The 14,970-nt window shown below is 36.1% G+C and overlaps 1 protein-coding gene across 9 annotated transcripts in view; it reads left to right on the top strand.

Annotated features, from left to right (window-relative positions):
• The window catches only part of HERC4 (HECT and RLD domain containing E3 ubiquitin protein ligase 4), a 130,454-nt gene that overhangs the window by 77,645 nt on the left and 37,839 nt on the right, over nucleotides 1-14,970 (top strand). For all 9 annotated transcript variants that reach the window (XM_082408608.1, XM_082408604.1, XM_082408602.1 and 6 more), the window contains 5 exons: nucleotides 120-244; nucleotides 2,050-2,109; nucleotides 2,246-2,357; nucleotides 2,895-3,084; nucleotides 4,435-4,607. In XM_082408608.1, the coding sequence (XP_082264734.1) occupies nucleotides 120-244; nucleotides 2,050-2,109; nucleotides 2,246-2,357; nucleotides 2,895-3,084; nucleotides 4,435-4,607 (660 nt within the window). The remainder of the gene's footprint in view (nucleotides 1-119; nucleotides 245-2,049; nucleotides 2,110-2,245; nucleotides 2,358-2,894; nucleotides 3,085-4,434; nucleotides 4,608-14,970) is intronic.

The following is a 14,970-nucleotide window of genomic DNA, read 5'->3' as shown; positions in this document are numbered from 1 at the left end:
TGATAAGTTTTTGTTCCAGGTGTTTAGTAGAGATTAACTTCCAAATACACGTGGAGGCATGTCTTGGTTTATATATAATATCTCTTGCCTCTGACTCATCTATTTATTTTAAAATTTAGAACTGTGGGCCACCAGATGACTTTAGATATCCTGATCCTTCGAAGCAGATCTGGACTGTGAATGAAGCTCTAATTCAAAAATGGCTGAGCTACCCCTCTGGAAGATTTCCTGTAGAGATAGCCAAGTAAGAAAAATATTTTATCTACACAAAGTCTCTTAACTCCATGGTAGAGGAACCTGTACTTAGGAGTTTTTATTTAAATAAATATTTCATTAAATATCATTTACTGAATGGTTTATATAAAAAAGTTTAATTGTCTAGAATTTCTGTAATAGTGGATATTTTAGGAGATCTCATTTAGATGTTTATAAGTTACAGTTCTTTCATATACATAATGATATATTAAATGATAACTTAAAATATTAAATATAGCCACTTTAGGATTGGGTTTGCAAAAATGTTCCTTCTAGCTTCATAGTGGTCACTGTCTTTTAACTTCTATATTCCATGGAAGAGTTGAGTATTTCTTCTTTCTTGAATATTTTTCTTGAAGATGGACTTGTTTAGTACTTAAAGTTTTTGTTGTTGTTGTTGAAGGTGGTGTAGGTATTTGGGAGGAGGGGCTATAGCTGATCAGCTGTTTTTTAATTCTAAATTATTTTCCCAAACTAAAATTTTTCTTAAAAGCCTGAAGAGTAGTCTTCAGAAAAATAACATTCCAGATTAGATTTACCACCATGTGGAATTAAGAAAGTTAAATGTGCATGTTTATATAAAAATTTTTTTAGGAACATCAGATTTATTTTATGAATCAGAGGACGGTAGTAATGTTTGAGAGAGTAATAAAGAGATAAACAGTAATACCTTTATCAAGATTTACTTAATCTTTAGTAATTTATAGAATTCTGATTGATTGATTGATTTACTTTTTAAAGAGATTGGAGTTTATTTATTTATTTATTTTTGGCTGTGTTGGGTCTTTGTTTCTGTGCGAGGGCTTTCTCTAGTTGCGGTAAGCGGGGGCCACTCCTCATCGTGGTGCGTGGGCCTCTCACTGTCACGGCCTCTCTTGTTGTGGAGCGCAGGCTCAGTAGTTGTGGCTCACGGGCCCAGTTGCTCCGCAGCATGTGGGATCTTCCCAGACCAGGGCTCGAACCCGTGTCCCCTGCATTGGCAGGCAGATTCTCAACCACTGCGCCACCAGGGAAGCCCAAGAATTCTGATTTATTTTGAATGTTGGTTGGAGGAATGCTCTGTAGCATTAAATACTACATTTTATTTTTTATTAAATAATAAAGGTGATGTGGATCTTATCCACATAAATAATAAATAAATAAATAAAAGGTGATTTTATTTTTTATTAAAAAATAAAGATGATGAATGGATAAAGATGTGGCACATATATACAATGGAATATTACTCAGCCATAAAAAGGAACAAAATTGAGTTATTTGTAGTGAGGTGGATGGACCTAGAGTCTGTCATACAGAGTGAAGTAAGTCAGAAAGAGAAAAACAAATACCGTATGCTAATGTATATATACGGAATCTTAAAAAAAAAAAAAAAAGGGTACGGATGAACCTAGTTGCAGGGCAGGAATAAAGAGGTAGACATACAGAATGGACTTGAGGACATGGGGTGGGAGGGGGAAGCTGGGGCGAAGTGAGAGTAGCATCGACATACATACACTACCGAATGTAAAATAGTTGGCTGGTGGGAAGCAGCAGCATAGCACAGGGAGATCGGCTCGGTGCTTTGTGATGACCTAGAGGGGTGGGATAGGGAGGAGGGAAGGGAGGCTTAAGAGGGAGGGGATATGGGGACATATGTATGCATATGGCTGATTCGCTTTGTTTTGCAACAGAAACTAACACAGTATTGTGAAGCAATTATACTCCAATAAAGATCTATTAAAAAAAAAAAAACACCAAAGATAAGCAATTAGATTTCTCATTTTGTGATTTTGTGATTTTTAAATTTCTTTTTAGTGAAATAGATGGAACGTTTTCTTCGTCTGGTTGTCTAAATGGAAGTTTTTTAGCTGTTAGGTGAGTGACAATTCTTTGGTATACTGAATTTTTCAAATTTATTATATTAAATAATGTCATATTAAAAAGAAGTGAAAAAATTTTGAAGTTGCATTTTATTATTTTCTCTCTCTCTCTCTCTCTCTTTTTTAAATAGCAATGATGATCACTATAGAACAGGCATCAGATTTTCAGGGGTTGATATGAATGCTGCTAGGCTTTTATTCCACAAACTTATACAACCTGATCATCCTCAGATATCTCAGCAGGTTTGTTTTTAAAGTATTTTATATTTGTATTATGTAGCCTGTTGAGTTTTTTATTCCATGTTTTTTTATATGTTTGTGGCCTAATTAACTTTATAGTTTCATACACTTTATTAAGATGTCTGTATAATTTTATTTAATATATTAATATAAGAATTAAAATAGGGTATTATTTTAAACTGTAATTTAGCTGTCAAATATCTGAAAATCTTTCCAGATGTTCAGAGCAGACTCTTAATTACTTAATATTACCATGTTGGTTAAGTCTGTGTAACTATAGATGTAGAGAGTTTAAATTGAGATATAAATATCTTGTATGCAAGATATTTAAAATTCTCTTAGCACTGCTTAGGCATTAATTTTCATTGTGCTCCAAAGTACATTCATTGATTCATTGTAAGATGGTTTCTTTTTCTTTTTTTTTTTTTTTTCCCTTCACCTTTTCACGTTTGCTGTAGTATAAGGTTTTCTTTTTCTTTCTTTTTTTGGAATATGCATTCATTTTAAATGAAGTAGGTTTTACTTTTTGTCAAAATATAGGTGGCAGCTAGCTTGGAAAAGAATCTTATTCCTAAACTGACTAGCTCCTTACCTGATGTTGAAGCATTGAGATTTTATCTTACTCTACCAGAATGCCCCCTGATGAGTGATTCCAACAATTTCACCACAATAGCAATTCCCTTTGGTACAGCTCTTGTGAACCTAGAAAAGGCACCACTGAAAGTACTTGGTAAGAATTTTAATACTTTTTTTTTTACAACCTTTTCTCTTTAAATGAAAATGCTCATAACTTCTTCTTTGCTGTTTGAAATTTTGCTACCCTGTTTATTTTGACATTGTCTTAAGGTGAGATAAACCTGTTTTTCAGTTTGTTGCTTTTTGCTAGTCATCTGATGCTAGTTGTTAGAGTTGGAGGCAAAGCATGTTAAATATTAAAATTTTAATCGAGCACAACAGCAGAGACAGTATCAGGAAAGATAAAAACTGTTTTTCGTATTTGCCTTCCTCATCCCCTCCAGAGTGATCTTACTGTTAAAGAAGTAAAGGAGGAGGAACAATTAAAACTGAACAAACATGGGTATTAAATCCTCCTTGAACTTTATTAACCCTTTGCCTTGTATTTCCCTCATTTGCTAATTTTCTGATGTCTCTGCGTGTAGGTGAGATTCCACTGTTTATTTGATCTTATTCCTCTGGGTTTTTGGCCTAAACTTTCCTCACTTTAATTTTTCTAATTGTATACATTTCATCTTTATCTGCTGGCCATTAGTTTGCCTGCTACATTTAGTAGCAGTGCTTTCCTTCTTAATAGTATTTGTTAGGTATGTGAATCTGAGATACATAAGAGTAATAAAATCAGTACAAGAAGTTTTAGGCTGAGGGTGAGCAGAGGAAGCAACAAGCAAGGGGTAGAATCCTGGAATCTGCGGGAATTAGCCAGTGGTTAGAAGAATGAAGCAGGGACTCACAAGCATATTGCTTCCATGTTGTCAGAAGTTTTTGTATTCCTTTCTGTCTGCTGCATAAGATTGTCATATTTGTAGTTAATAACTACAAATAGTGAACGTGGGGAAGGACAGACATGGTATACTTTACATTGTTCAGTTTCTGTATTTGATTTTCAGGAGTACCTTGCATTTTTAGGATGGTGCTTCACAATATTTCAACTTTATGTTATGTAAGTTGAAAGATAAAAGTTGGAGAGATCTTTAAATATTGGAGCAATACAGTTTTAAAAGTGTTTTGTTTAAAAATTAAAATCCTAATTTCCAAAGCACTTTTTAACAAGTGGTCTTAATACTAGGTATTAAGTTTTTAATGTAGCTTAGGAAACCAAGAATGTAAATTCAATAGACCTTTCTTTATTTTTGCTTTTGAGAGCTTTTAGAACCGTATTCTTTAACTTGAGGGTGGGGTGGTATCTATAAACCCTAGAAATGTTATGTAAAATACCATATTATGTGTATCTTCCTGAGGTTTTCAAAGGGTTAAGAGCCACTGCTTTCGAAAAAAAGTCAGTATGATTTTGAAAATTGTGACTTTTTAAATTTTATTTTGTGTGTTCACCCTTTAATAACAGAAAACTGGTGGTCAGTACTTGAACCTCCACTATTCCTCAAGATTGTAGAACTTTTTAAGGAGGTTGTGGTACATCTTTTGAAACTCTACAAGATCGGCATTCCCCCTTCTGAAAGAAGAATTTTCAACAGTTTTCTTCATACCGCATTAAAGGTTTTAGAAATATTACATAGGGTATGTCCAATAGTCCGTTTATTTTCCTCTCTCCCCATTGCCACTAACAGACTGATGATGTTTATTTTAACATGAATATATTACAGAATTAGATTGACATAAAAGATATTATAGGAATTTGGAGAAGTTATCTAAATTTTCCTTTAAAAGAAAGACTGTATCTATACTTTAGAGCTTTGGTCTTATTTGACTTTGTTAGGCATTTATGGATAACTTGTCTGTAGTTGGGCAGAACAATAGCATACTAATGAATTAGATTCTCCTTATGTTTTTTTTGAAGAACATGATTTGTTAGTTTAAATAATACGCTTTTTGTTATTTATTGATGGTTATAATATGAACGAGATTTCATCCTAGTTGTGATTTTGAACATCTAAACTCATGTTCCTTTTGCTGTTGGGTACTAATAGCTTCAATCAAAGTACAACCTTTGAAACAGATGACTAACTTGAAATTGGAACCATATATAATTCATTAATTTGCCTATTGTTCTTTCCTGCCCTTCTTCCCAGTGGAAGAAATAGTCCCCTTTACACTTGTAGCAGGTCAAAGTTATATGAAGAAGTAGAGTGTCAGCTGTTTAACTAAAGATGGATTTGAGACATCCCTGACAGCTGGTAGGTATATCTCTGTTGTGCCATTTGGTATTTTTAAGATGCTATTTTGGGAGACATGACCTAAGGGAGAAGGATATGTTTCTAGCCTCTAGAATGACTGAAAAACCCATATGAACCTTTAAATCTTTAGTTTCCTCCCCTTAACAGCTTCTTTAGTGTTTTCACACCCTTCTTGCCTGGTACTAAGGTAAATGATAAAGGGTAAAGGAGATAAGTCCTTCTGTTCTCTGTAAGAAAGAGCCCTTATGTACCATTGATTTTTCCCTTTTTATTCTTTTAATGAAGTTCCTGGGTACTTTCTCAACTACTTCTTGAACTTTTTTCTTTTGTATTTAGTATGTCTAAGCTCTCTAGAAAAACAAGTCATTTCTCTTATTATAACTGAAGATATGATAGCCATTTTTTTCGTAAGGGGAAATAAGTCATTCTTATGTTTGCATTTCCCAGTCAAAGGCTTTCTTGAAGCACTTTAAGGTTAACTGGATTCTGCAGTAAACTGCTATTAAGATCTTCTGTTGTCATGGAATGGGTCTCTACTTCTCTTTATGCCTTTTGTCTAGGATTGAAGAGGTTGATTAGATTCTTTCTTTCCTCTGGACTCTCTTTTCCTACTACTTCAGTGAACCATCCTTTGTCAACAGGACCCTCTTCCCAAATAATTATTCATCTCCCCCCCCTTTCTTATCTGCATTACTTCTTAAAAAAATTCTTTTTTCCCTTAGCTGTGTCTTTTTCCACAAATGAAAGTGAGGGAAGGAGAAGCGGAGGAGAAAATTGAACCTTTTGTCTTTCATAATTACAGACAGAACTTGAGCAAGTAATTTATGTGCCTGGCTCAGAAGCCTCAGTCTCTGTTGAGGAGAACCCTATGGGGTTCCATCTCCAGAGACCTTTTTGATGGAGCCATGCTAGAACTAGGATCCTAAATTATTGCTAGCTGAAAGGGAAAGGAAAATAATGTAACAGTGGCCAAGATTAGAAACCTCCATTGTACACTAATTCATGTGAGCACTTTACGTATATCCCTCATTTAACTTTTTAAACTCTTTACAGTTATATTTTGACCCTTAATCTGAGTATCAAAGGTCATAAACCAGTAAGCAGCAGGGTTGAAATACAAATCCAAATCGACTTCCAAAGTCCCTGCTGTTTCTAATGTACTTCTGTATCAGCAGATATAGTAATATAATATGTTTGAATGGTTCTTTGCTTTTATCTTATGCCCCTAGATCTAGAGGCTTATACTTCCAGATTACAGATAGCATTGTATTGTTAAAAAAGACCATGATTCTAACTCCATCTGTGCTGCTTCTTATCAGTGTGATTTTGAACAAATCTTTCTTTTTATCACATATGCAAATGGAGAATCATCTATAAAATAAGGATTGAAATAACGGCCTGATGGTTTCCCAGGATTGATGTATTGTTTAGATTACATAATATATATAATTATTATACATTCAGAGATTTTGTTATCACCACCACCATTTGGATGGGAAATTGCTACTTTTATCTTGATTCATTTGGTCCTGAGGAAACTGAGTTCCTGTTTGAAGTTGTTACATACTCAAAAGCAGGGTAATAATGTTCCTGTTTGAAGTTGTTAAATACTCAAAAGCAGGGTAATAATCGTATCAGTTTCATAAGCATCTCTTACTGGGAGTCCTTAGGACAATCATTTATCTTTCTTTTACCTCTTACATTGGAGAAAACTTTACTTGATCCTAATCTGTCATAGATAACTGTTGTTATTCACTATCAGAGATGATTCATTTTCATCTTTAGTGGAACCTAAATTGCTAATCAGAGATTTGTGTTTTTGAAGACACCTTGTGTCTGACAACTGTATATATTTCTTCTCTCTGCTCCATGGTTAAGAATTAGGAAAAGTTTCTCACACAATTTCCTTCTTGACCTAATCCTGGAGCAGGATTAGGAACTGTAGAACTGGACTGGACTCTCTATTTCCTGATCATTTCAGGATATATGAATGACTTGTTTCTCCCTTATGTCATGTCCTTTGGAAAGCTTTGAGTTAGAAATTATTCCCAGTGCTCCAAATGGCATCACAAGAAAGATAATTTTGGTACCTGCTGTCAGGAAGGGATGTATTACCACGCAAATGAGTTTTGCTGGCAAGTAATTGTGTTATTTAGTAGTTTCTGAGTTTTCACACAGTACATTATAGAGATACTAATATGACAAAAGAAAAGACTTACTTTGTCTGACTAGCCTAAGTGCTACATATCATGCTAATCTTCTAAGTCAGTGATTTTCAACCTCCCCTTTTTTTTTTGCAAGGAACCCTTAAATAAACCCAAACAAATAAGACATATGTATACTTACCATATACCACCTCTGAACTCACGTTTATAAATCAGAATACTAAACTGTAATTAAAATGCGAAATGTTATGATCAAACGTACATAGATTTTATTTTGTACATTTTGGGCAGTAACACTGATTGTATAGGTTGTTTTGAACTTCTACCATGTGATTTCTTTTTTATTGATTTTACAAATATTTACTGAGTGCCTATTATGTGCTTACCATGGTACTAAACAGTAGTGATGCAGTGACAAGGAAAAGATGTGATTTCTGCCCTTGTTAAGATTATAAATGTAGGGACTTCCCTGGTGGTCCAGTGGCTAAGACTACACGCTCCCAGTGCAGGGGCCTGAATTCGATCCCTGGTCAGGGAACTAGATCCCACATGCTGCAACTAAAGATCCCGTGTGGGCTTCCCTGGTGGCGCAGTGGTTGAGAATCTGCCTGCCAATGCAGGGGACATGGGTTTGAGCCCTGGTCTGGGAAGATCCCACATGCCGCGGAGCAACTAGGCCCGTGAGCCACAATTACTGAGCCTGCGCGTCTGGAGCCTGTGCTCCGCAACAAGGGAGGCCGCGATAATGAGAGGCCCGCGCACCGTGATGAAGAGTGGCCCCCACTTGCCACAACTAGAGAAAACCCTCGCACAGAAACGAAGACCCACCACAGCCATAAATAAATAAATAAATATTTAAAAAAAAAAAAAAAAGACTTTCTCTTTGAAAAAAAAAAAAAAAAAGATCCCATATGCCGCAACGAAGATCCTGAGTGCCGCAACTAAGACCTGGTGCAGCCAAATAAATAAATGTTTATAAAAATGCTTTAAAAAAAAAAGATTATAAATGTAGAACAGTTGTCTAATACAAGTAAGTAAGCATTTATGATACAGCATGGTAACTGCTAGATTAAGGAAAATGAAGGGTGCTATGAAAACACATAGGAGGGCACATAACTCGGAAGAATTAAAGAAGACTTCCTGAAGAAAATAATGTCTTGTCAATCTTACCTACCATACAAATGTATTTTTATATATTTTTTTAAAACTGTTGATTTTATATGTAAATCTATATCCACGTCTTTTGGATCAGTCTTCTGTTCAGTGCCTAATTTCCCTATTTTTAAAGCAGTATTAACTGATTTTATCTTTAGTTATTAAATCACTGTGTCTGAATTAACTATCAGCCATCATTTCCCACCAAGTCTTAAGCTTGACTGAAATATGTTTGTTCCTGAACCAAACCTGATTTCTAAATTGTTAGTTTTTATTCTAACATAGCATTTCTTTTCAAAAACATATGTCATATCTGCAGGATGTAAAAACTGCAACACTGGTTGCTATTGGTGAAAGAAAATTTACCTTTAAAAATAAAAAATATTCCAGATAAAGAAAAGTATATATCAGAGGTCAGTGGCACATGAATCATTTTCAACAAGAGTCACTAAAATTTTTTTAAATAAATGTATTTATTTGTTTGTTTGTTTGTTTATGGCTGCATTGGGTCTTTGTTGCTGCATGCAGACTTTCTCTAGTTGTAGCGAGTGGGGGCTACTATTCATTGTGGTGTGTGGGCTTCTCATTGCAGTGGCTTCTCGTTGGGAGCATGGGCTCTAGGCACATGGGCTTCAGTAGTTGTGTCATGTGGGCTCAGTAGTTGTGACGCTCAATCTCAGTAGTTGTGGCTCACGGGCTTAGTTGCTCCGCGGCATGTGGGATCTTTCCCGACCAGGGCTTGAACCTGTGTCCCCTGCATTGGCAGGCATATTCTTAACCACTGCGCCACCAGGGAAGTCCCAAGAGTCACTAAATTTTTTAAGTGTCCAATGTAGTATAAAAGTTAATGTATATATTTATAAACATAAATATTGGAGAGGGAAAAGCCAATGAGTTTTTGTGTGTAATTATTGGGTATGTTTTCTTTTTTGGTAGAAAGAGTTTGGCTGTAGGGCAAGGATCTGAAGACTTTTTCTGTAAAGGGCTAGATAGTAATATTTTATACTTTGTGAGCTGCATGGTTTCTGTTACAGCTGCTCAACTCTTATGTTTTTGATGCTATTGTAAATGATAATTAAAATTTTTTATTTTCTGATTGTTGCTAGTATGGAGAAATTTAGTTGAGTTTTTATTGTTAGTGTGGTGGAATTTAGTTGAGTTTTCACCTTGTACTCTATGACCTTGATAAATTAATTTAATATTTCTCTTATAGATTCATTTGGATTTTTTATGTACACAGTCATGTTGTTTTCTTGCCTTATTTTATTGGCTAAGACTTCCCAGTACAGTGTTGAATATAAATGGTTACAGTGGACATTCTTGCCTAATTCTTCATCTTAGAAAGAAAGCATTTAATATTTTACCCATAAGTATGATGTTAGCTGTAGAGTTGTGTTTTTGTTTTGTTTTGTTTTAAGGTGGGCTTTATCTGTTTATCTGTTTGCATTTAATATTTTACCCATAAGTATGATGTTAGCTGTAGAGTTGTGTTTTTGTTTTGTTTTGTTTTAAGGTGGGCTTTATCTGTTGAAGAAGTTCCCTTCTATTCCAGGTTTGCTGAGTGTGTTTATTATGAAGGGATGTTGAATTTTGTTAGATACTTTTTTCTGCATCTATTGAGATGAACAATTTTATTTATTTATTTTGCTTTTTTTCTGAAATTTAGTGAAATTCATTTATATTTGAATGTTAAACCAGTCTTGCATTCCTGGGATAAACTCCACTTGGACATTTTATATTATTTTCTATATATTGTTGGATTTAATTTGCTCATATTTTGTTAAGGGTTTTATGTCTGTGTTCATGAGGGATGTTGATCTGGTCACTTTTGTTTCTCAACAGCTTTTTAGTATCAGGGTTATCCTAATTCATAAAGTGAGTTAAGAAATGATCTATCTTTCTCTGTTTTCTGAGTTTAAGATTTGTATTATTGGGACTTCCTTGGTGGCACAGTGGTTAAGAATACTCCTGCCAGTGTAGGCGACACGGGTTCAAGCCCTGGTCTGGGAAGATCCCACATGCCTGCAGAGCAGCTGGGCCCATGCACCACAACTACTGAGCCTGCGCTCTAGAGCCTGCGAGCCACAACTACTGAGCCTGTGCTCTAGAGCCTGCGAGCCACAACTACTGAGCCTATGTGCCACAACTAACTGAAGCCCGTGCGCCTAGAGCCCGTGCTCTGCAGCGGGAGAAGCCACTGCAATGAGAAGCCCGTGCACTGCAACGAAGAGTAGCCCCCACTCGCCGCAAATAGAGAAAAGCCTGCGCACAGCAACGAAGACCCAACGCAGCCAAAAATAAATAAATAAATAAATATATAATTTCAAACAAACAAACAAACAAAACCACTTAGATATGTCACCTCTTGGGGAAAAAAAAAAAAGATTGGTATTATTTCTTCCTTAAATGTTTGATAGAATTCACCAGTGAAGCTATCTTGGCCTGGAGTTTTCTTTTGGGAAATTTAAAAATTTAATATTAAATTTAAAAAATAGAGTGTAATTTATGTTTTCTGTTTCATATCTTTCCTTTACTCTACTTGATTTGTCCTTAATTTGATCATCATTTTCCAGGTTCTTAAAGCTGAGGCTTTTTTCGGGGGTGGGGGGTGCTGTGCCATGCAGCGTGCGGGATTGAACCCCAGGCCATGGCAGTGAAAGTGCTGAGTCCTAACCACTAGACCACCAGGGAATTCCTGAGCCGAGGCTTATTAGATCATTGATTTTAGACCATTTATTCTAGCATCATTTAATGCTATAAATTTCCTTCTATGCTCTGCTTTACCAGAATTCCACAAATTTTGATGTGTTGTGTTTTTATTTTCATTAAGTCATCTCTGAGTCTGGCTCTGTTGATTACTTTGTCTCTAGACTTTTTTTTGTGGTCTTTGTTTTATTTACTTATTTGCTTTTTGATATGTCTCACAATTTTTGGTTATCTAAAATAGTAGGCGCTGAAGTAATTAGATTTAAATCCTGTATGTGTATACCTCTTATGTGGTTGTTAGTGTAGGGATTTAAGCCAATCTAATCTGCAGTTGAACTGGAATTGAGTTTGTAGTTTGCTATAGTTAACTTCATTGCACCGGAGACCTCAGATTCCTCTAATATTGTCTGATGCTTAAGGTGAAGGTGAAATGTCAAAGATTTCTTCTCAGTGTTTGTGCTTCACTCTGCATGCCTGCTCTAAAGAGGGGTTTCTCTCCCCACTTTTGCCCCTCCTCAGTGGTGAGCTGGTGTTGCTTGTTACTTAGTGCTTTCAAGATTGGTAGAAGAGAAGGGACAGAAAAGGTTCTTTGTTATTGTGGTATAGTGTTGGTCTTAGGTAGATAGCTGGGTGTGTACCAGGGTCTCGGGGATGGGATTTTCTCAGAGTTTCTGCTCCCACCCCCAGCAGTAGAGAGCCTCTAGCGCTACTGATACCAGATTCTGGGCTCAGGACAGTTCTTGTCTCCCTTCTTCCCAGGGATTGAGGATTTTAACCCTCCTCCAGCAACATGGCATAGAATTTGCTTCCCCTTCCTCAATGGCTTAAAGTTTTTGCTTTCTCTATGTGATGAGAGAAGGATCTGGACAGGGTGGCAGGTCTTGTTTCTTTCTCACAGAGGCAGCCAATGCCTTGCAGCACTGAGAGAGTCTCTTGATCTCCTGCCCTGTTTCCACTCATCCTCCTGGGCACCCAGTAGAGGTCTGTGGCAAGAGTCTATGAGTAAGTGCAAACTGTCTGAGGCTCCCGGGGGTTTTATCCTCTCAAGTTATCCCATACTCAGCCTTAAGCAGTTTCTTAGAATTTTAGCTGATTTCTTCTTCGCTGCTTGTATGACAGTGCTAAACTTCCTCTTGCTCTGCCATGGTGACCCATTTCTTTGGAAGTATCTGTCCATCCTTGGACTTCAGGCTACTTGGTTATCTTGTGACTTTAGCTCTCTGATGGATACAAGGAAAGTTTGGGGTAATTTAGAAGTGTTTTAATTGCCAGTTTTCTAGGATTTTCCAAATATATTTTTGTTGTTGACTTTTAGTTTATTTCTGTTGTGGTCAAAGGAACATACTTTGTATACGTTGGATTCTTTTAAAGATATTTATTAATGCTTGTTATATGGTCTGGGTTATGATATATGTTAGTGAACATTCCATGTACAATTACTGGGTGGAATGTTCTATTTTTTTCTTTCCATTTTATTGAGATATAACTGACATATAGCTCTGTATAAGTTTAAGGTGTACAGCAATAATGATTTGACTTACATACATTATGAAATGATTACCACAATAAGTTTACTCAACATCCATTATCTCATATAGATACAACATTAAAGACATAGAAAAAAATTTTTTTCCTTGTGATGAGAACTCTTAGGATTTACTCTCTTAACAACTTTCATACATATAACATACAGAAGTGTTAACTATATTTATGTTGTTTTACATTACAACCCTAGTATTTATTTATCTTATAACTGGAAGTTGGTACCTTTTGACCCCCTTCATCCACTTCCCCCTCCCCCGACCCCCACCTCCGGTAACCACAAATCTGATCTCCTTTTCTATGAGTTTGTTTTTGAAGTACAGTTGACCTACAACACTATATTAGTTCCTGGTACAAAACATAATTTGATATTTCTGTACATTTCAAAATGATTGCCATGGTAAGTCTAGTTGTCATCTGTCACCATACAAAGATATTGCATAATTATTGACTATATTTCCCACACTGTACACTTTCATACCTGTGACTCATTTATTTCATAACTGAAAGTTTGTACCTCTTTATCTCCTTCACCTATTTCTCTCCTGCCCCCACCTCCCTCTCTTCTGGCAGCGAGTTCAAGTTGGTTGAAATTGATGTTCAAATATTCCTTACTGATTTTGCCCTTCTTTTTTTTTTTGTAAATCAGTTACCAAGAGAGGGGTGTTAAAACTTCTAACGATGATGGTGGTTCTGTCAATTTTCCCTTCTTGTATTTTGAAGTGCTGTTATTTGGGATTGTCATAACTTCTTGATAAATTAATTTTTATCATTATGAAATGTACCTTTTTTCCCTCTGGAGATGCTTGTCTTGAAATGTACTCTTAAGAGTAGCCTCCCAGTTGCTGCTTTCTGTTGGGGCGTTGTCACTGCTTTCTGTTGGGGCGTTGTCCGTCCCTGTCCCCCCACCCCAAATCTCACTTGTGCTTTCATGGTTTAAGAGTTAGCCAAAGATGGGGGGATTTACATGCAGATTTTAGGGCTTTGTCCTCAGGATTCCTTTCTGGGATTTTTCTTCCTCATTGTCTGCCATGTTGGCAGCTTCGATCTCACACTTCTCTGTCTGATAAAACTGTTGCTTTCTGCATGTGCTGCATCCCCTACCCCTTATGCTACTTTGGAAGTACTCCCAGTTAAAAAAAAAATGTGGTTCTCAACATGTGCTTTCCTTCTTTCAGAGATTGTGTTTCTTGTTTCTGCCTGCTTTGGGTTGATCTCCAGTGTTTTTAAATAGTTGGTTTTTTTATATACTGTCCAGAGATTATAACTGTTATTGTCAGGAGGATTAGTCTGATACAAAGTACTCTGCCATATCCAGCACTAGAACTCCTCTAGTTTCTTTTAATTTAGAATAACCCCCACCTTTCGATCTCATTACCTTGACTTTCTGGAGAGTCCTGGCCAGTCTTCTTGTAAAGTTCCTACAATTAGGATAATTGTCTGTTTCCTTATAATAATATTTAACTTGTTCCTCTTTTCCTGTATTTCCTATAAACTGGAATTTAAATCAAGGACTTGACTAGATTCAGGTTAGACATTTTCTTGGTTCACAGATAATGTCTGTACTTCCTGTTGCATTATATCAGCAGGAAAAAAAAATTTTTTTTTTGGGCCGTGCTTTGAGGCACGTGGGATCTTAGTTCCCTGACCAGGGATTGAAGCTGCGCCCCCTGCAGTGGAAGCGTGGAGTCTTCACCACTGGACTGCCAGGGAAGTCCCAGCAGGAACATAATATTTGATTGTCCCAGTATGGGTAGTGGTTAGTTTGATCACTCAGTTAAGGTGGTGGTCTCCACTGTTAAGACTTGTTTTTCCTTTTGTAATTAGTAAGTAATTTCTAGGATGGTAATTTGCACTGTCTTCATTTTTCACATCCTACCCAAATGTCATCCTCTTAGTTTATTATAATCAGATGCCACTATTGAGTGACGGTTAACAATCATTAGCTATTCTTACTATTATTTAAGTCCCATTCCCAACCAGAAGACTTTATAGTTTCTAGTCTTTGTATACTATATATACTTATGGTACATATCTCCTATTGTGTGGTGGTTACATAAATCTTTTTTAATGGATTTTGAGGTACTAAATACAGATATCACATCTTATAAATCTTTGTGTTTCCCGTAGCACTTAACTAGCATTTTGCATATGGTAGGCACTCAGTAAATTATTCTT

This window comes from Balaenoptera borealis, assembly GCF_965194805.1.
Source record: "Balaenoptera borealis genome assembly, chromosome: 10".
NCBI lineage: Eukaryota > Metazoa > Chordata > Mammalia > Artiodactyla > Balaenopteridae > Balaenoptera > Balaenoptera borealis.
Note: the sequence above shows the minus strand (reverse complement) of the source record. Positions and strands in the feature narration are given on the sequence as shown.